The sequence below is a fragment of the Pyrgilauda ruficollis genome, unplaced genomic scaffold, assembly GCF_017590135.1.
Source record: "Pyrgilauda ruficollis isolate IOZ18807 unplaced genomic scaffold, ASM1759013v1 scaffold5, whole genome shotgun sequence".
Taxonomy (NCBI): Eukaryota; Metazoa; Chordata; class Aves; order Passeriformes; family Passeridae; genus Pyrgilauda; species Pyrgilauda ruficollis.
Window position 1 is genome coordinate 2,551,639 of NW_024526599.1, and position 21,636 is coordinate 2,573,274.

The 21,636-nt window shown below is 43.2% G+C and overlaps 1 protein-coding gene across 1 annotated transcript; it reads left to right on the forward strand.

Annotated features, from left to right (window-relative positions):
* Window positions 1–491: 491 nt before the first annotated feature.
* TMPRSS11E (transmembrane serine protease 11E) lies at window positions 492–15,428 on the forward strand. The gene is made up of 10 exons (XM_041479980.1): window positions 492–588; window positions 8,584–8,703; window positions 9,955–10,070; window positions 10,498–10,565; window positions 11,019–11,182; window positions 12,166–12,204; window positions 13,221–13,401; window positions 13,610–13,875; window positions 14,740–14,882; window positions 15,267–15,428. Exons 1-10 carry the CDS (start codon window positions 492–494, stop codon window positions 15,426–15,428), a joined length of 1,356 nt encoding a protein of 451 aa, XP_041335914.1.
* Window positions 15,429–21,636: the final 6,208 nt, after the last annotated feature.

Sequence of the window (21,636 nt, forward strand, 5' to 3'; positions counted from 1 at the left end):
GAGTTAAAGAAGAATGAAAAAATTGAATTCATCTGTTGTTATGAGGGCAGATTCTTTTCTGGCCAAATGACCAATTTAAAGGAATTTCAAGGGAGTTAAGAGGCACATACTTTTGATTCTGCATCAGTTTGTCAGCTCCATACCTGACCTAGGACTGAATGTTGTCTCTTGACCATGCAAATTTTCTGCATTGATCCTTCCCACAATTTCTGATTTGTTCTTAATTATACCAAAGAAGGAAATAAACTCTGCGTCCTTGCAAAATTTTCATGGCTCTTCTGATTTGGGGTGTTGCAGGGTGTAGCTAATGCTCTGAAAAGGCTTCGGGATTCCTGGATGAAAGGTGTGATGAAAGAAGTGTATTGTTATTGTTTTAGGGGAGGAATCATGCTACTGGGTAAGCCTCTGTCACTGAGACTTGCTGGACTTGTTTGTTCTGACTTGCCTATGACTCCTTTCTTTCTTAATTCAGGAGATAAAGCCTCAAGTCTATGCTGAGATGCTGCACAGTGTGTTGTGGTGCTCGGGACGGCGGATCTCCCAGAGAGAAGAGCTTCTTGCTGACTTCTCAGTGGTACACAGAGGTGAGTGCCATGAGCTTCTGGCTTGCTTCTTAGTATTTTGGGCAGCATGGCTACATCGTGTGTAGATTTATTGGGCAGTTTGAGCTTTGACTGAATGTGTGGGGAGAACGGCACTGGTTCTGAGCTTGCTTCTGATTTCATCTGCCTTTCATGCATCAGTAATCCTTCTGATATTTCAGCCTTTCTCCTCACCCAAAATGCATGTTTTCTGAGAATTCTCCAGCTCATCCACAGCACAATATGGCAAATCAAGGTGGCCTATGTGGAGGGCAGGTGAGAGTCATCTCACACTGTCCTGACTGACGTAGCATTTGTGCTAGCACAGTTAGAATGTGTTGTAGGCACAACTGCTGGATGAGAGGACAAGCAGAGTACAGTTGGTAAAAGTAGTTTCTTGTGCTTTTGATTATTTTAATGAACTTTGTATGCAGCCAGTGAAGTGTTAATCTGTGCAGAATCAGCTTGGAAACACACCAGATCTGGCACCTGACCATTTCACCCGCCCTGCATTGGAACGAAAATCAAACTGAAAACCCACAGAGACTGTAACTGCTTGTGTGGTGTCTTGCTTTTGGAGTGGATTTCAAGGAATCAAAGAAGGACAAAAGGAGGCAGGCAGAGCTATTTTTGAGGGCTGGAGAGCAGAGATCTACTATCATCTGTGACTGCCAAACTAACAGAGCAAGATACTTGTCTATGACCAACACAGCTGGAAGGGAAGATGATGTTAAAGTTACAGAAATGTTTCCTAAACTGATTGCAGTCAGTGGCCATGTACTTAACATTTTCTTTACATTGAGAAGGCCTCTCAGTGTTCATGCAAATTGTAAGTCTTTATGTAGTGAGTAGTCCTCCTACTTCTGCTAAAACTTGTTTCAGAACATGGGAGTCTCAAGAGGTTGGCTGTGGCAGTCAGCTGTAGAAAGACAAATAAATGATAAAGGATATCTCAGTCCTTGGTATTACAGTTACATCTCACAGACTGTTGTAGTGGTATGGGAGGCTACCTCTACCCCAATGAGTAAAGAGCTCAAAACTTCCAGTCATGTGCAAAATGGATGGGGGAGTAAGGAGCAGCAAACCTTTTGTGCTGATTGCAGAGGTGATTGGATAACCAGGAAAGCCTGTATGAGCAGCATTTTGGCATCATGGATATAGTCGCTGTGAAGCTCTGAGTTAAGACGTCCCAAAGACTGAATGCTGCCCTTGAATCTTGAAGCAAATGACAAGAGCTGTGTTTGGAGCAGTTGTCTTTACCCAGCTGAAGCGTGCTCTGGGGAAGCAGCAAGACCTTGGTAAAATTGGATGGTTAAGGGGAGGAGCTCAATTAGTAAGTGGCAAATACATTACTGATGCTTTATCTGACTGCAGAGGGGTGGCATGCAGCACCTACTGTTTTTGTGGGCTGTTCAAGGGTGTGGGGAGATCAAGCTGATTTAGTATGACGCATAGAAAAACGCACACTTCATTTCCCTCAGCAGATACCTTCAATGTTTGGAAGTCTTTCATTGTATCAGAATGCTTTAGGAGATATCAAACATTGAGTAATTGAGGCTGGTAGGTAACTGACCTCATCCAAAAATGGGTCTGGCAGTACTTAGGCAGGCACCAGCTTCTTCTGCTCCAGTTCTCAAAGCAGCTGAGGTTGTTGTCCCATTCTTTTAGAAGTGCGTGTCCTGAGCATGCCACAAGAGCACAGGACAAGTGCTAGGTTGGTGTGGTTGTTTGTGGTAAAGGTGGGAGTGAAATTAGCAAGTCTTGCTTTGTGTCCCTGTGCTTTTTCTATAGGCCTCCTAGATTAAGCCAGATGTATCCCATTTGCTGCCATTCCCAACCACCCTGCCGAGGTAGATAGCTCCAGGGACCTAGTCTGGATTTTTAAATCACACTCACCAGGCCAGCAGATTAGTCTGTTTGGTTGTCTTGTGAAAGGTCCTATTTCTAGGAAGAAAACTTGTATTGTACTACTTGTATTGTAGGCATGTACCTGAATCCATAAGCTGGGAAAACTGGTCATGACTATAAATGTGGAGAGACCCTCCCCATCAGATGTGCCACCCAAACTCTGCCACTGGCTCTTCTGAGAATACTGGATTATCAGTTGGCAGGGGTATAATAATAAAAAATATATCAATAAATGTGTTATAGAAAGACAGCAGCAGATCACACAGAAGAGGATGCATGTTGGTTTTTTTTGTTTTCCCGTGGAATGTGGCAAAACACTTTCAGTAAAGAGCTGGTACAAGAATACATGGTTTGGATTAATCTAAAAGCAAATCTAGTTTGGGATGCTATGAGGTCTTAGCTTAAGAAGTCAAAAAATATCAAGGGCGGATCTATAAAGCAGAATAGGGTGGCTGTTCCCTGTGTATCCAGAAATTCCGTGACTAGGGCCACATGATAAAGTTACACTTTCTTTTTTTGTCTGAAGACATGGGTTCGGATCAGTTTGCTGGCATTGCTCTTGCTGAAGCTTTTGATAACACACAGTAACTCATCCAGAAGAGATGGATAATCTCAATATAGTGAAACAAAACCTGTCAGGCAGAGGTGGGAGCTGAACTTGCATCACTTGTATTGTGAATGAATATAGTAACCTTTTAGGAAGTTTGGTACAGGTTTAGAGGAAAACCAGCTTGTCACCTGTGTATTGTGCTTGTCTTTCACTTTTGGGTAAATGTTCCAAATTCAAAGGTAAAGAATTCATTTGGGGCTGATCAGAAGTCCAACCTGAAATCCTGTGTGCTTTCTCATTGGTTTCACAAGGAAAGACCAATTTTAGCTCTGTAAAATTTCGGTATAACTCTTCTTCATTATATGCCAATAACTATTAATGTTGCTTTATTTCTTGCTGTAAGTCACTTATTAAAATATCTTGTATCGAGGTTTGATTTAATATATCTGTTTTTAAACACAACTTTAGTGCATTTTAAATACTTAATTATATTAAAATATATCTATTTTCAAAATAATTCTTTTGGATTTTTTATTTTCAGTACCGAATAACTTTTTAGTGATCACAGTCTTTGTCTCAGAGCCAAGGTGTGTAAGCTAGGAGATTTAATAATTTGCTCTTCCCAACCTGAATTAGCTGTGATATGAACTGGAAAGATGCTGCTGTCTTCATGGATTATCTTGGGCCCCTTGGGAATGACTCATATTTTAAATGAGAACACGGATTGCTGGAGGAGGTTTAATGTTCACTGATAGTATTGCCAAGATAAGCAGGCCTGTACTGAACTAAAGGATCTTGGGTTTGAAACTTCTCACTAATTCACTGCAGACTGAAAGCTGCCAGCTACCATAAGGAGGTGGTTTTAAGAGCAGAGAGGACTTGGCCTTTGAGATCTCCCAGTGGTGTCTGGGTCTGATCTCTTGTTAGGGTTTGCTCCTGTGGAATTTGAGTTATCTCATTCATGCTAAAGCGTGAATGCTGAATTCCCCGTTGGCCCTGCTAAGAGTTAATTTGCAGCTTACTGGAGTTTGAGCAGTAAAAAAAGTCAAAGCCTGTGATATAAGGAAACAAGAAACGTGAGGCTGTGTGAAACATCAAACTCTAGAAGGCATCACAGAGACAGTTGTGGTATTTGGGGTCTTCTGAGGAGAACACCTGTTAGTTAAGTAATGTCTCTTTGCTACAGGAAGAAAGGAAGGATGTATCCATGGTGGAAGGCTTTCATCAGCACTGCAGAGGATCAGTGTTTCTCTGGCCACTGAGTGTTGCTGGGTGGAGCAGAATTTGCTTGGTTACTAGAGTGCGGAGAAGACCATGTCTAGTTCCTAAACAGGGGGATCCACCTGCCACTAAACTATATAACTATGGAGCAGGATGTCCCAAGCACAGGAATCCCTGTCAAGGTGGTTATTCTGGTAGTCCTGCCCTCTGTGGCACCATAGCAAAAAAGGCTAGGGGAGTGAAGAGCTGGTTGGAGGTGTAATGTGTATGCATAATGAAAGCATTGAGTGGCTATAACCTGAACTGGCTCTCAGTAACCATCCTAGCCTCTGTCTCAGCAAAGCTAGGCATGCCTAGTTGTGAGATAAAACAGAAAAAAAACCAAACAGCAAAACATGGGGGCTACTGAGCTGGGTCCCACACACAGACATTACAGTTGAAGGTTACTGGTAACTGTACACTGTGGGAGTTGATGAGTCTTGGTGCTTCCATTGCAAAAGTTTTTTTTGTTTTTTTTCTATTCTGTTACTTAGCAAGATGGAAGTCAAAACTATCCTGCTAAAGGGAGGAAGCTGTTTTGGTTTTGAAGAGATATTTCCACTTTAGTTTGTATATCCTGTATACAAATTAATTACCTGTATGTGGATGTTGGTTGACATCTCGTGGGTGTTGGTGGATGAAAAACTCAACATGACCCAGCAATGTGCACTCACAGCCCAGAAAGCCACCTGTGATCTGGGCTGCATCAAAAGAACTGTGGCCAGCAGTTTGAGGGAGGTGATTCTACTCTGCTCTTGCAGAGTACTGGAGTACTCATCCAGCTCTCTGGATAACTCTGGATAAACTGAACATAGGAAGGACACGGACCTTTTGGAGCAAGGCCAGAGAAGGGTTGTGAAGATATCAGAGGGCTGGAACAGCTCTCCTCTGAAGACAGACTTGAGAGAATTGTGGCTGTTCAGCCTGGAGAAGAGGAGATTCATGGGAGATACTGTGAAGAAATTCTTCACTGTGAAGGTGGTGAGGCACTTGAACAGGTTTCCCAGAAAAGTTGTGGATGTCCCATGCCTGGCTGGAAGTGCTCATGGCCACACTGGGTGGGGCTCTGAGCAGCCTTGTCAAGCGCAAAGTGTTCCTGCCCTTGGCAAGGGTGTTGGAACTAGATGATTTTTAAGAGTCCATTCCAACACAAACCATTCTATGATTCTATGATATGAATGCTTTAAATCTTTTTCTTAAAAAAATGTTTAGTGAAATCACTATCAGAGGTGGCATAGGGTTTTAGTCCTTATCTCCCATGTTTCCATTTCCCTCAGCACTACAGCACTTCCTAAGGTTTCTGTTTTTCTTTGCAAGTCTGTGTGATCTATGGAGAACAAGCAGTTCTGAAATATTGGAGGAGAAAGGGGTCTCTGCTGCCAGTGTTTGTGGCTGTAGCTGGTATTTGCACAAAAAGGAAATAGAGACAGATGGCTGGGAGGACAGTGCTGCCTGTGAGAGCATGAGTCTCACAGGCAAGGAGATGCTCAGTTTCTTTAATCTTAAGCTTTGTAGCTTTGGCATAAGGCCATGTTTTGAGGAAACCTGTCTGGATACAGTTCAGAAAATGCAGCAGTTATGATCCAAGAGCACAGTTGCCTCAATATCTGCAGAGTCAGCCATACACTGCCAGGGCTGTGCTGTGTGTCCTCTGTGCCAAGAGCAGTGGAGGGCTGGTGCTCCAATTGCCATTCAGGTGGAAGCCCTTGGAGTGGGGACACCTGCAGGACGGGAACCAGTCTGATTGAGATGGATGGGAGGGGCTCAGGCTGGAAGCAAAAGCTCTTCAGTGAGGAGAGCAAAGCAAAATGCAAAAGCTGCCTCTTTCAAGCATGAGATGTGGCTACTGAGGAGGGGCAGAGGCATGTTGCCATAGTGGGCTATTCTGATTAGCCAAGAGGCTTGTCCTCAAGAGTAATAATTGACTGCCCATGAGGTGTGTTGCAATTCCCTGGGACTGGGAATTGTGTGAGATGGGTATGGGAGTGTTCTATGGAAGGCTGCAGCATATTGAAGAAACTGAGGCAGAACAGTTCCACTGGTTTTAGGTTTTTATCTGAATCTCTTTTTCTGCTGAATTCTCAGAGCTGATGGACAGCATATACAGTGCAGGTCTAGATGGTGAGAAGTCAAGGCCCCAGTGGAGCCAGTTGAGTTCTGGTGGATGTTATTTATGTGCTTATTGCAACTTGTAGTTTGCAAAGGAGTAATCTTGGCCAGCCTGGGTTTTCAGACTCCTATATACTGCCCTATAGCCTTCACATCAGGAAACTGAGCCAGTCTGGTGGGGAAAACTTGGGCTATGCATTGTGAGAGCAGAATAAAGAGGAACCATGGTAAAGTAGGAACCACAGAAGGAGAGGTACTGGCTTTCTCCATACCATGTGACTCTGAAGCAGAAGACTTCATCTTGGCCACCTGTCCTGTATACTTTGGTAACGCTAAGCTGCTGCTTGTGACTACCTGCAGTTGTGATGCTGGCTGAAGCTCCTCGATTTTAACATTTTCTTTCCAGTATGCCACCTCTTTGAATGGGTAAAAAATTTGCCCATTTGGCTAGCACTCTCACTAGCCAAAACCAAGATTTTATATTATGAGGAGATTAAACTTTAAGTTTCTTCCAGCTTCCCTGTCTCTTGCTGAATACACCCTTGCTGCCTGCAGATCTCTCATCTCATTCCTCTGTAGTGCTATCTGGTTGTTTTTGGTTTTTTTTTTTGTTTTTTTTTTTTTGGGGGGGGGGCAGGGGGTGTTTGATTTTTTTTTTCCTGTTTCTTTTTCTTGCCATTTCTTGCTTGTGGCTTTACTTGGTTTTCTTCCCATCAGAGCAGAGGGTATAACACCATCCCCCTCTGTGACCACTTCACTGCCTTTTGCTGTCTTGGATTTGTGCACCAGACCCTCACATTTACTGCTCATCTGGCCACTCAGCTCATTTCCTGAGGTGGAGCCTCTGCTGTTAACCTGCTCTGCTTTTATTGTGGTTTCTTCTTTTCCACCTTGTAGTCAGAAAACCTACAAATTCTTATTCTCTCTGTCTGCCTTTTTTCCTCTTCCTGCCTGCAGCTTCTCAGATTTTGCCCAGAGATAGTGGTGCCATAGGCCTGAAAAGGGGAAAACAGCATTTAGTATGTCAAGTTCACAGCAATACCAGCATGGATCAGGGGGGTGTAAAGCAGCATGATGAGTAGCCAGCCAGTCCTCCTTTTGAGGGCTGGCTGCTGCTATTTGTCTCTCCATGATATCTGTGAGATTATCTCAGGTGTTTTTCTGATACCATGTACTAGTGCAGACCATGTTGCAGGGACTCGGTATGTGGCATGACAATTACCACATGGTGTGCTGTGGAATTACTGGGGATCTTTAATAATTGTGCATAAGGTTTTGCATCATCCTACAATAAAGCTACTGAGGGCATACACAAAAATGCATTTTTCCTAATGTTCTGTTGCTTAATGCTGCACTGGAGGACGTAAGTGGAGGAAAAAGTCTTCTGTGCCTCTGTCCATGTGTGAGGCAAGTTCTCATTTTACAGGTCTCCTTGTGGTTTTCAGAGAGTTACTACTGGATCTTGTTGCCATGTCACATTTACACACAAGTACCTCTTTCTCTATAGACTGTCTGGCAGGATACAGGATGTGGTTGCTTTCAATCTATGTGTGGCTTTGGAGCAGTAAGCCCCAAACCCTGTAGGAACTCAAGAAATGTTACTACTCATACCAACTAAATATAACCAAAGCTATGTATTATGTGGCATCTTTGGTTGCCTAGAGTATCCTTGGGGCAGAGGTTATTTCATCAATCATGAATTATTACATTTATGTTCAGTTTAAGTATCTGTGTGGGCAGTTGGCTGCACCTGAAATCTGTGTAATATTTCTTGAAGTGAAATTGTCTCTACTAGCAAATCCTGCACAACTTTTTCTCAGTGTGTATGTGAGGCAACAGAGGCAAGTTAGAACACAGGAAATTCTGACTGAATATAAAGGAAGAACTTTTGCCATGAGGATGGGCAGTGGCTGGACCAGAGATCTTGGGAGACTGAGTTATCTTTCTCTTTGGAGAGACTAAAAACTTAACTGGACAAGGTCTGGAGCAACCTACTTTAATGGGGCTTAGTTTAAACAGTCAGACCCTAGGAGCCCAGAGGTCCTTCCCAACCTACCTCATTCTGTGGGGTTTTCAGCTGAGCTAAGCTGTGCCAGATATGATTAGACTCTGGATAAACTATTGTCTTTGTACTGGAGTTGAATTTCTCCATGTTGTTTTCTTCAATACAGGCAGTGATCCAGATGGACAGAGCAGTAAGGCGCTTGGAGCCATGGAAGATCGCAGTCATTGTTGTGTCAGTGATAGTAGGCTTAGCCCTCATCATTGGCTTGATTACATTTCTTTTGTGCCACGGTAAGTGCCCTGCTATTTTGTTGTGACAAGCTTTCAGGAATCTGCTGTGTTTCACTTGCTACTGTGGTCCTGCTAGATGATTTAGGCATGCAATTTGCCCCTGGTATGAAACTCACATGAGAACTTTCAAAATGCTCTTTGAGAGCTAGATTGATCTGAAGACCTGTAAGAATACTTGAGATGTGCTTTACTTGAAGCAGGGATTTCAGTTTTAATCCTCCTTTTGTTTCTTGCCCTGGTGTTTCCACTGGTATCCGGTGTCTCCACTGACTGACAAAAGGATAAATGTGTTCTGTATAAGCCAGAGGTGTGTCTAGTACTCAGGTTGCATAGTAAGCTTAGTCTTGAATGGGGTTTTTGCAGAAACTCAACCTGGCCCTTGTAGCTGAGAATATTCCAGAAAGAGAGAGGGCAGAGCTTTAGTCTTTTCAGAGCTCAGAACTCAGTACTGGTTGCCAAGAGCCCAGTTTCAGTAGCAGATCATAGAATTATTAAAGTTGGAAAAGATCTTTAAGGTCACCAAGTCCAACCATCTTGGCTTATGACTTGAGGACAATTAATTTCATTCCCAGTCACTTGCCTCATGAATGAAGTTGAGTCATTCCATTCCGAGTCTCTGAGATAGCAGTGTGAGCTTTTTGAAATGCTTTCCTGCTGGAATGGAATTAATCATGTGGCCATCTCAGCACACCAAGAGTCAATGAGGCCGTGGCTTGCACTAGGACACCAGAAGGAGCAGTGGCAGAGCTACAGCTCAGCTTTGCTTTTTGCCAGCTCTGTGTTGCAGGGCTCCTCTCTGCCGTACACCCAAGAAACAGATTTTAAAATTAACTCAACCACTGACCAGATGCTAACAGCTCTGCCCCACATGCCTCTCAGAAGGGCAGGAATGTGACAGAGTGCAGCTGGGGAGGGGTGGATGTGTCTGAGTCAGAAGGGCTCCTTTGTCTCGTGCTGTGCTCATCTCAGGCCAACAAGAAGATGGACTCCAGGGCAATATTGTAGTGGGGGTAATTTGGAGCACCTTGGGATGGTCCTCAAAGAAGAAATGAGCCCTTAGATGGTCCCTGGAGCAACAGGATGGTCCAGAGCACCCTTTTACCAAAGTGCTGCTAAAGCTGTAATTTCACAGTTGACAGGATCACTGCCAGGGCCAGGACCCTTGCTTGTGCCATGTTCTGTGAGATACTGTGCGTCTTTGAATTGTACTAAAGATGATCAGCTACCTTTCCTTCTTTTTCTCCTCTGTAGATCAGGACAGATATTACAATGCATCTTTCCTAATCACCAATGTCGACTATGATCCTCAGTATGAAAGGCAAACTACAGAGGAGTTCAGGAACCTAAGTGAAGATATTGAAACCATGGTAAACTAAAAGCTTCTCTGCTTATACCTGACCTATGCTGAAGAGTTCTGCAAACGTGTAATTGAAAATAGAGTCAGAGGTGGTTGTACTTCATCCCTACATGGCTGGCCTTACCTTACACACCTTGCTGTTGTGGGTTAAAGATGCATAGCTGACTTTGTACATGCAGATGGTAAGCACAGGTGCTGTCTGCTCTACAAGCCCTGTGGTGGAACTGGCAAGCACAGAGCAGAATGGAGAGAGAAATCAGCCAACTCAGCTGTTTATTTTGGATCTCCATTCCCTGATGGAAATTTAGTGGTAGCTTTGGTGTAGGGGTGGAGATCTGAAGGCATTTTCATGTGTTTCAGAGGCTCATGAGACTGTTATATTGTAAAAGCATGTACTTATAGCAGGTGTATTTTAACACACTCTTTTCTTTTAACAGATATCTGAAGTATTCAGGGGGTCCTTTCTAAGTAAAAGATACATCAGGTCCCACGTGGTTAGTCTAAGGTAAGTAATGTGAAGGCCAGGAATAAGCAGGGATGTGCTAAATACCTTTTCTTCCTACCTGTTGACAATATGGAGCATTCCTGGTTGCTTGGGTTACACCAGCAGGGTGACTAAGCCTTGTCTGGTTGTTGCTGTCCTCTAGTGCTCACAACACTGAGGACTCAGTTACCCTTAGAGGTCAACAAGGAAGAGAAGTTTGGCTTTATACTTCTGCAGATTGATTACTGTTTCCCTAACTGTTCCCAGAAAATTCCCTCTGATCACTGTCATAGCAAGAAGCTTTTGCTCCCTGCTGACATGTCATTATCTTCCTTTACCTGAGCACAGACATGCTATTTGTTCTGGACATCTGTGCAGACCAGACCTCATATAAAGAAGGCAGGCAGTACAAAGCAGAACCAGGAGCATTAGTAGGCAAGGAGAACGACACCATTTGTTTTTGTTGGTTTGTAGCCCAGATCCTGTTGGAGTGCTTGCATCTGTTGTTCTGGTATTTAAATTTCCCTCTGCTGACAGTGAAGCAGCGACCTGGGGTCAAGTCAACCGTGTGTTACTCAGAAGGCTGAAAGCAATCTCGACGAACCTGAATATTGACCAGTCTACCATTAAACTCACAGGCAAGTGCCTTAGGTTTGTGTTTTCAGCTTGGCATTTGTTCCTCACACTTGGCTGTTCTCAGCATAATGAGTTTCACCTTAGTATGCAAATATTCTTGTATATTCTTGTTTTCTTTTTTTGTCTTCTCAAAATTGTCTGTTAGGCTGACAGCATGGGAAGCTGGAAGACGGAACATGGAAAGAACTAAAACATATTGGCACTGATTTATGAGTGTGAGCTCTTCTCCATGCATCAGAGGCTTTCCCTGTGACTTGGTTGTGTTGAGTGAGATAGTTCCCCTCAATTAATCAAAAAAGGTCCAGCTTTGTGACCATGGGTACACAAACAACTTTAAGACATGCAGTAAATTGAATAAGAGCCTTTATAACCAGGCACTGAAATGCAGAGTCCTCAAGTTATTAAAAAGGCAGGGCTGAGGCTGCTCCCTTCTCTATCCTCTGCCATTTCCTTTGTCAGTTGACAGATTTCTGTAGCAAGTATCCATAACAAGATCCCGAGGATAAGGGGCAGTAATCCTCTCCCATGAATCTGTTGTGGATTGTTATCTGACTCTGACAGAGGGGTTTTTGTAGTAAAGAAATTAGAAATGTTGCAGTTTCCCTTCAGACAATCCCAGCACTGAGGACTTGCGAAGACTCATCTGACCACCTTGCCACACTAAACCTGAACAAAGGCCTGTAGGCATTTGCTGGTGGCTGTACACATTGTACATGTAGATGTAACTTGGACTTGTAATTTGCAGTCATCTGCTGCTTTTGTTAGCTCTGAGCTGAGGCAAGAAATGTGCATCCTGGGGCCTTTCAGTGAGGAACAAAGGCTTAACTAAACTTCTCCAACAGAGCAAATTACTAGTTCTTGTACTGTCACCCCAGGCAGCAATGCAAGCCATTTATTTGTTGTATCCTGGGTACAGGGAGAAAGTCTGAGATGGATCACGTAGCATATGTATTAAACTTACTGTGGTCTTTGCTTTTTATTCCAGAGCTGAACAAGGAAAAGGGAGATAACCTTTTAAACAACTGTAAGTATAAATTCTTTATAGTAAAGATCCAGGGACACAGTGCTGGATGTTCTGTACTTAGAAAATCCTTATACTTTCATGATACAAGTTGAAAATAGAATTTGTTGCAGATATTAGAACAGTAGACAGTGCATGAGCCAGGGGAGACTTCAGCTCATGTCCTTGCTGTATTGCTGGCTCTATACATTTGTAGAATCAAACATTCTGGCTTGGTGGTGGGAAGCACTTGCTTTAATGTTGGTTGTTGGAAGTAGGGGCATGTAGGGAGCTGCTGTTAGCAAGTTTGCAGAAGGACTACAGTTTTGCTGTGGGCCATGATTCTTGCTGGAGTCCTTCAAAAAATATTTTCTCTCTGCCCCGCTCCTCCCTGAAGAAAGATTTGGCAATAAATGCCTGTCAGATTTGACCTAAACTTTAAGGAAAGACCAGAGGGTGGGAGAGGGAGAAGAGCTGTCCACACAGAGCAAGGCAGTGGCACCGCCCTGGAGAGTGACAAGTTCTCAGTCCTCCTGTTATGCTCTCCCTTGAGGTCTTAAAGCTCCTCAGGAAACTGGGAGACAGGATAAGTACCCTCCCAGGGCACTCCATCAGTCCACTGCATGCTCTTGAAGACTTTGCATGTTAGCTTTCCATCTTCAAATGGCCTCTGAGAATTAACTGGTTTGAATCTAACATTTTTCAGCTGATAATACCAGATTGTTGGCACAGTGGCCAAGGCGAATCTGGAGGTGACCTGACAAAATCACTTTTCTTTCAGTATCTCAGATACACAGTTTTCAGATCCCATGGGAATTCATATGGGCTTGTGTGTCTGAAATCTGGCTTAATGAAAAGTACTGACTCCTCTACCAAACTTCTTTGTTTACCCTGCATGTATCCTGAGACACTTGTGACCATGGCACTTGGTTTCCCTGCTTTAGGCTGTCTCTTGATGGAGACTCCTGCCCTGTTACACCTGTGCCTGCAGCCATGAGGGCCTTCAATCAGCTAAAGCAGAGCTGCCTTTTCTCTGACAGGCTGTGGAATACGAAGACAGACATCATCCTTCACAGGAGTGGAAAGAATAACTGGCGGGCAGCATGCACGGGAGGGAGAATGGCCCTGGCAGGCGAGCATTCAGCTCGATGGGACCCATCGCTGTGGGGCATCAATCATCAGTAACACCTGGCTGGTGACTGCAGCCCACTGCTTTAGAGGGTAAGGCATCAGCACCTCTTATCCTACAGGCCTAGGACTCTTGGGTGCTCTGATCTTTTGTGACCTGTATCTGCTGAAAGATAATTAAGTTTTACTCTTCTCCTTCGGCAAACCTGGTCACATTGCTTTTCGATGCTTAAATGGAGACCTAACCTCCCTTAGGTATGTTGTTTTGTGTGGCTCTGGCATAACCTCAAACGTCTTACAGAGTAAGAGATCCTCGGAGGTGGACTGCCAGCTTTGGAATTCTGCTGAGACCTCCAAAACAGAAAAAATTTGTCCGGAGAATTATTGTTCACGAGAGATACGGTGACCTTGTCCTTGAGCATGACTATGACGTGGCTGTTGTGGAACTTGCCTCTCCTATTGAGTTCACAAGTGAGGTGCACAGTGTCTGCCTTCCTGAAGCATCTCACATTTTCCCAGACAACACTTCCTGTTTTGTCACTGGCTGGGGAGCTTTGGAGAATGATGGTGAGTGTCTCTTGCCTCCCTGTGCCCTGTCACCCATGTCCCTGAGAAGACTGATGTTAGTTTTATGGGGTTTTTTGTTTATTTTGAGTTCCTCAGACTTGGTGTTTAATAGGCGCATGTCCCAGTGAGATACCTTTGGACTTAATTGGCTGTTTTTTTTTCTGACATGGTCAGTGGATCAGGAATGGGGGGAAAACCCTGAAGGTTAGTTTTACAGGGTTTAAGAGCAGCTTTTCTTAGTTTTTGTACACACAGCACTGGTTGAATACAATTGGTTCTCCAGTTCCTCTGGGTTTAGCTCTGACAGGAGTTCTTTTGCTATTCAGATATTTTGCAGATGCACCATGACAATTTTCATCAGTTTTTCTCTTTTTGGTCATAAGTGAGACCTCATCCAGTGATTTGAGTGAGGGTCTTTCAAATTGGTCTGTGTCATTGAGGTTAGAGAGGATGGGACTATAAATCTGCTTGTGAGAGCCACAAACCTGTTTAGGTTGTGTTTCATGGGAGACCCTTGGGATGTGTAGTGATTGCCCAAAGCTATGCTGCAGTTAACCAAATGGGTCTTTTCAGTCATAGCAAGGACACACTATGTAGCCTGCAGTTGAATGCAGCACTGAAATCCATTTGTCCATTACACTAAAGAGCATCTGGTGATGATGAAAGATGGATAGGAGTTATGTTTGGGAATAAGTGAAGGACTTTGGGAGTTGGGGTGGGGATTAACTTTCATAATACTGAGACATTTTCTGGGTAGCTCCCTTAATTGCCTGTGATGGCAGAAAAGTGGCAGGAAAAATTTGCTATTCCTAATTATTGAGGTTTTTACCTATTTACAAATTCTAATGCCACTTCTCCTTCTAGGCTATAGTGTTAACCAGCTTCGACAAGCAGAAGTGAGAATTATAAGTACTGAGATTTGTAATAGGAGACAAGTGTACGGTGGAGCGATAACAGCTGGAATGCTGTGTGCTGGATACTTGGATGGGCAGGTGGATGCTTGCCAGGTAAGTCTCTTTATTGGTAGTAGAAAAAAGGAAATAGGTGGGGTGGAAGGTGATGTTTTCTAGAAATAAATGTACTTTGGGCAATCTTAAGTTTATGAGTTTCAATGTGTTGATAGATACAAATGAAGAGCTTCAAGGCTCATATGCTGGAGTCTGCACTTCAGTTTGCATGAAGTTTATATACAATGCAGAAGTGAGAGAATGCAGATGTGAGGATGTGAATTAGACACAGGCTGTGATCCTCTGTCTTGTCAGTAAACTGTGTGAAACTTGAATTATAGCTGAGGTCTACAGAAAAATACCCACCAATTGTAACAGAAGAATTTGAGCGTTGCAGTTTCATGACTGTTTACTGTTTTTGTCTGTTGACATTTTTCTCCTTAGGGTGACTCTGGTGGGCCACTGGTGCATGCGAATTCCAGAGGAATCTGGTACCTTGTGGGAATAGTGAGCTGGGGAGATGAATGTGGCAAGCCAAATAAACCAGGAGTATACACACGAGTGACTTACTATCGAAACTGGATCCACTCCAAAACGGGCATCTGAAACCTGGAGCAGGTTAAGTTCTGTGGGCTGTGTACAGCTATTCCCCTGGCACATCCTGCTCTGTGGTCACCCTCTAAGCAGCTGCTGGCTTAGCTTGTGGTCGTGTATAAAGTACCTGTAAGCTTGGAGCAGTCTGGGACTTGAAATTGGTTTGGCCTACAGCCAGACAGGAATGGACTTGATCCATGTGACATTTGTTTGTTCAGGAAGTAGTCTGTCAGAGGAACAACTGCCTTCATCTATATGCAATATATTGACCCTTTTTTCTACATGGCCACATGTCTTGGCCCCAGCTTTTATACCCAAGCAAAGTGTTTGAGCCCAAACAATCATCTACCAGCATCCAAGACAAGCTATAACTGAAACCTGGCCATCCATTTGCTGTGTGCTCACAAGGCCCATTCTATCCATAGAAAAGCTGCAATCCAGGCCCTGACTCCAAGGCTGCTCTACTTCTGAATTCTTGAGCTTTCTCCTGCATCATTCCAGAGAGTGCACTATAATGAAGAATGGAAGATGGCTTAGAGCCAAGTCCTGGTTCCTAATATCACATTGGACTGTTAATTAAGTGAATAGAGAACTTTTCCTTGCCTGAGAAAGAAATTAGTGGAAAACACCAGCTTGTGTCTACCTGCTTTGAACAAGTGAATGTATGCCTGCTCATCATTTCATCTAAACAGTCTCTACCACAGCATTTGCCAGGGGAGTGATTGCTGGACTTAAGGCTAAAAACCACCTTATGTTCATATCAGTTTGTTGTCATAGCACAATATTTGGCTGAATTAATTTCCAGTTTTATCTTTCCAGACTGTATTTTTCTGAATAAAAGTCCTTTGCCTTTTGTGCAGGATGGATGATTGAAACAATCTTAGTATGACCTTCGTAAAAAAAAAAAACTTCTCAAACTTCTTATTCTTGTGAATGCTGTTCTCAAGTCTTTATAGTTTTATATGTGCATCTTTAGCTATATCCTGAAAAAACAAAAACAAAAAAAAAAAAAAAAAAAAAGCTTTTGCATTACAGTGGAAATGTCCTTGTCCTTCAGAGCAGGACAGAACTTCTGAGAGACCCAGAAATCTTATATACAGAGCTCTCTCTTCTCATAGGAAGAAAGAATTGCCTCTTTTGCATTGCCAAACTGTAGCTGACTCATTTAATCTCAGCCACACAAACCTCATATTGTCTCTGGCTTCATGTTTTCAGGAGCCCATGTTTCTGTCAGCCAGGTAGATATCCAATGCTTTCTACAACCCAGCAGCAGAACACACCTATTTTTGGAGGGGATGCACTCCTTGGTGTGTCTGAAAGCTTTCCAACTTAATGTGGATCCCGATCCTAACAACAGCAAGTGTTGTGGACTTAATTGCTGAATAATGAGCCACTCAACTGCTCTTGTCTTCCTCTGTGACCAGAAGAGAAAGAACTCAGGAGATGAGATACTGGCCACACTGCTAAGACTCAGAGCTGGGCCAGCATGGCAAGCAAGCAAGAACCTTCTGCCAGGCTAGAAAAGGCATACAGCAGGCTTTCAGTATGCTCTTAGTTAGAAGGGTCAGGGGAAACAGGCCCTCTGTGGTTATAGTCTTAGGATCAGAGCGTTGTTCAAGTTGAGCACCAGTCAGCTGGCTAAGTCAATGGCAGCTCAGGGATCCCCTTTGGACTGTGCAGCTTGCTACCAGAGCTGCCCAAATAGAGCAGTGATCCCTCCAGAGCAGTGATAATAGAAGTATTTTGATTACATGTCCTGTGATCTGTTTGTCAGTCCAGAGAACAGTTTTTCTGGAGCCTCACTGGAGGTACTGGAATAGTTGGAAGCCCACAGAAGGTCTGCAGCTGTTGTGTGTTCTACACTTGTGTATACCTGGCACTTGGGTTTTTTTTTTTTCCCTCTCCAGGAACTTTTCTTGTGGAATGCTGTGAGCTTCAGAAATGAACTTGGTGGTTTAATTTCTACATAGGGAATAAACACAGTCAGACTGGTTCCATAGGTCTGAGCCCAACAAATTTCATTTCAGCCTCTTCAGCTGAATATGTCTTTGACATATATTGCTTGGTATAGGAAGCTTAAAAATGATATATGACAAATATATATGAAATTTTTTTCTTGGTTATAGCACTTGTCTTGCTAGGATGGTGAATGAAATTTTATACTTTTCTTCATAAATATCATTAAAAATACTATGGATTTTCAGTTTTCAAACCACTTTAGGCTTGGGTTTTCAAAGGACATAATGGTTTCTCTATCTGCTGGATTTCATTGTAACTTGCACACTTCACATTTTTAGGATTGCAAATATGAACTTTCTCACTGATTTCCCAAAATAGATAAGTAAATGTCCAAAAAAATTCACTTTGAATCTGTGAACTTTCCAATTTGCTTCTTTTGGGTACTATATCAGAAAGCCTTAAGCATTTAGCTCAGTCTCAATGGCTGGAGTAAATCTCATTCTCCAAAGTGGTGCAAACAAAACTTAAAAACTCAACTTTCATTTGCTTAAGGAACTGCTATTTCTGAGGGTCTACTTGTAGAGATACAGTACCTAGTCTCTCTTATTGCTGAGTGCCAGCACAGTGCAGCCAGGAGGAGCAAGGATGAAGAGGACTTGGCTGTCCTCCACTTGGGGTGTTTTGGAAGCCTTTATTTTAGACTACCTTGTGGAGATTCTCCTTATAGCATCTGGAAATTTCAGTTCCAGTTTCTTCTGGGATCAATATAGTTCACATGCTCTGAGGCCTCTTGGTGATGCAAAGCAGTACAAATGGTGACAATCAAGAAGAGCATTTGAAAGAACAGGCTTCATCCAAGGGAATATTGGTATGGTTGGACGTGATGGGCCCGAATCCCTTACTTGTGCCAAAACTACACTGATATCAACCTTGTTTGGCTTTTCATGAGAGAAATTAAAGAAACCTGAAGCCAAAGCTTTTTACTTGGTTTAGGTGGTCTAGCAGATTTGTATTTCTTTGAAGCTGCATTTTCACCAATTTGTGAAGCTACAAGCTGCAGTTTCTCTCATCTGTGTTTTTAGAGGAATTAACATCTTCACTTAAGGCAGAATGGGATATATCTAACTACACAATCATGCATGACACACAGCAATGTAATTTATATGTAAATGTAATAAAATCTGTTAAATTTACCTTCTGTTTCATATACTTACTAATTTCCTGCATCATGGCAACTTTAAGTTGGAGACTTCTCTGTTTTAGAACTGAGGAGGTTACACTGATTCTATACCATGGATTTATGTGCTGGTTTTTATGTTCTCTTAATCATCTGGCTTTTTTGATTGTTAGAAGCTGTTAGATGAGCAAAACGTCATCCAGACTAGGATGGAATTTACCCACCTGGCCAGTGGTTACCCAAATTTTTGTGCAGGTAAACAGGTCCTGTGTCATCCACTAGAGGGTGAATCGTATTGTACAAGAGCCTTACGCCCTTGGCAGCTGGTGGTGCTCTGCTTCAACTCACTAGAGAGCAGCTGGAGGACAAGGCACTGTGTTCCTGCTGCCTTGAAGATGCAGAGTTGCTACACAGTTTGCATGCAAAATCTGGGGAGGCTGCAGCTGCTTAAAGCTGGAGGCTTTAAGCACAGGCATCTGCAGCACTGTGTGAGTTTCGGGCTTCTCCCATTGGAAAGCTTGGCGTCCCTCTCTCCCCTCTAAGTGTGTTAAATACAGTAGGCTGTGGCTGTGAGAGCAAGGGCTGAGCAGGTTTTGTCTGCTTATCTGCAACAACAAAGCCAGAGCTTTGTCCTGTGGAAGAGTAGACATGGTCAGGTATTTTTGGCATCGTGGGTCAGTTTTCTGAGCTTGTCAGCCTTCTTGCATACAAGATAGCAGAGCAGCACTAATTTTGAGAGCTTGCAAGGATAAGTATAGCGAGGTTTGCAGTGGCATGCTTTGGTCTCCCATATTGACAATTCCTCATGATTCTTGTAGATTGAAGGCACTGATCAGATTGCTTCTTGTCCACTTCCTTGTCCATAGTGGGAAACTTGGTACAAATTGTACTGTATTCTGAGCTGGAAGGGAGATACATGCTGGAGTTCAGCAATCCTGGCCTATAATACCTAACAGCCAGCAGAATGAACTTGGAATTTGAGGTTATTTAAGAGGATAAAAAGGAGTTTTAAAGCAACAGCTTTATTGCAGTATTACAGGATATGCCATATTGGCTATAGATGGGAACGTGGCCATTTGTTTGAAAGAAGAGTAGTCCTTTTGTCCCATTTTACTGGGTCCAGTGCAAGAAAGGGAATGTTAGAGACAGACTTCTTAAAGGACATAACTTTTTATGTCCTTTAATAAAATTAATTATGTCCTTTAATAAAATATTATGTCCTTTAATAAAAATATTTTTTATGGCTTATAAAACAGCTTTGTGCTGATTTTCTAATAGAGCCTGTGTTGTGTATGTAACATATAAAGCATTTATGAGCATTGAGTTACGTTGGTAACTGTGCCATGACCCAAAGATATGCTCAGCTGGTGTGGTTGTATTTGGCTATGTGGGTGGAGTTTCTGTCAAAGGGTTTGAAGTGAAGGACTGAAGAGAAGAATAATTCTTATGATATTTTGTATGTGTGGCTAAACAGCATCCTTCTACAAAAGCTGTCAGTATTTCAGCTTGCTGGGTGTCTGATCTATTACTGCTGCAAAGAAAACTTCAAAACTCATCTGGTTAGAAAACTTCAGAAACAAATAGAACAAATAGAAATAGTTAATCTGCTTTATCTTTGATTTCTAATTGAACCCTTTCTTAAATCACACTTCCTTTGAAGAACACTTTGTTTGCCACTCATTGTTTGTGGCTTTTTCTCAGCTGCAAAAAATTAGTTTCAATTAAGAAAGCTTTGAGAAACTTATCACCCAAAAATGCAGCTTTATCTTTTATATAAGCATGCATAGGTCTGAGAAATACATGGCATGTCTCCAATACACTTGATTAGCTAATGAATTCCTTCCTCCCTGCAGTAAACCAGAGTTGTGCTTGCTATGTGATGTTTGTCCCTTCTGTGCCTGTGCTTTCCACCTTCCAGTTGTGCCACCTGGCTGTCCCTTACTTGAGGAAGGACTTGCCATCAGCCTGGCATCCAGAGTCTGTTTAAACCACAGATTGTTCTTTGCAAATCAATACAAACAAGCAGCAATTGTCACACATCTCTGACCTTCACCAGGCTCTTGGGATCACCTGCATCCTTTGAAGCTCTGACTCATAGTCTGGCACTGATCTCCAGGCCAGCAGATGACCTGCATACCAAAGGGGGCTGCTGATGGCAACATTCCTTCTCCAGTGGACAGACCAGATGGAGGGACAGTGCTAGGAATTGATGTCTCCTATGCTAGAGCGTGATGAAAATGCAAGAAAAAACTTATTTACTGTGAGAGTACTTGAACTTTGAACCAGATTGTCAGGAGAAGTTACGGAGTCTCCATCCTTGGAGATATTCAAAACACAATTGGACATGATCCTCAGCACCCTTATCCAGCTATGCTTGTTTTGAGCAGAGATTTTGGGCTAGGTAATCTCCAGAGTTCCCTTTCTGCCTCAGCTGCTCTGTGATTCTGTTCTCTCCAAGTGCCTTAGCAGTTCAGGGAAAGGCACCTGGCCGTGTCTAAGGGGTGGGTCTCTTGGGTGGACTGACTGTCCCTGTCAGCTGTGTCTGGGACAGCCAAGTGCCCTGGTAGCCAGCCTAAAGAAGCCTGACACCAGGTCCTTTTCATGCTTGACCCTTAGATGCCATATCACTGCTGTTGTCCCAGACTTCCCTGGGATTGTTGCTTTAGAATAATCAATGGAAACAGCAGGACATGGAAGGGAAAACGTCGATTCTGTGCCACCTAAGTAGGAAGCAAGTTACCTGAGAGAGAGCTCAGAGAGCAGGTCTCACAGGGAGGCAGCGAACCAAGTGGGACCCTCATTTGGTACTCCGCATGTTTCTATCAGAGGGACTGATCTCCTGAACTGTGGCTGAAAGTACAGCTAGAGTCAAAACAGCTGCAGCATGGAGGTCTTCAGCATGATTTTCATTATGTCAAATTTAGTCTAGGAAGCCTTGAAGGCTAATGCAGTGTATGATAAATCAGGTGCCCACTGACAAGAATGCCATGTGGGATCTTGCATGCTGCTGCAGAGTAAACTGAAACAGGTAATATCTGTGGCAGAAAGCATCTCAGACTCTCTTTGGCTTCTACCAGGCAACTT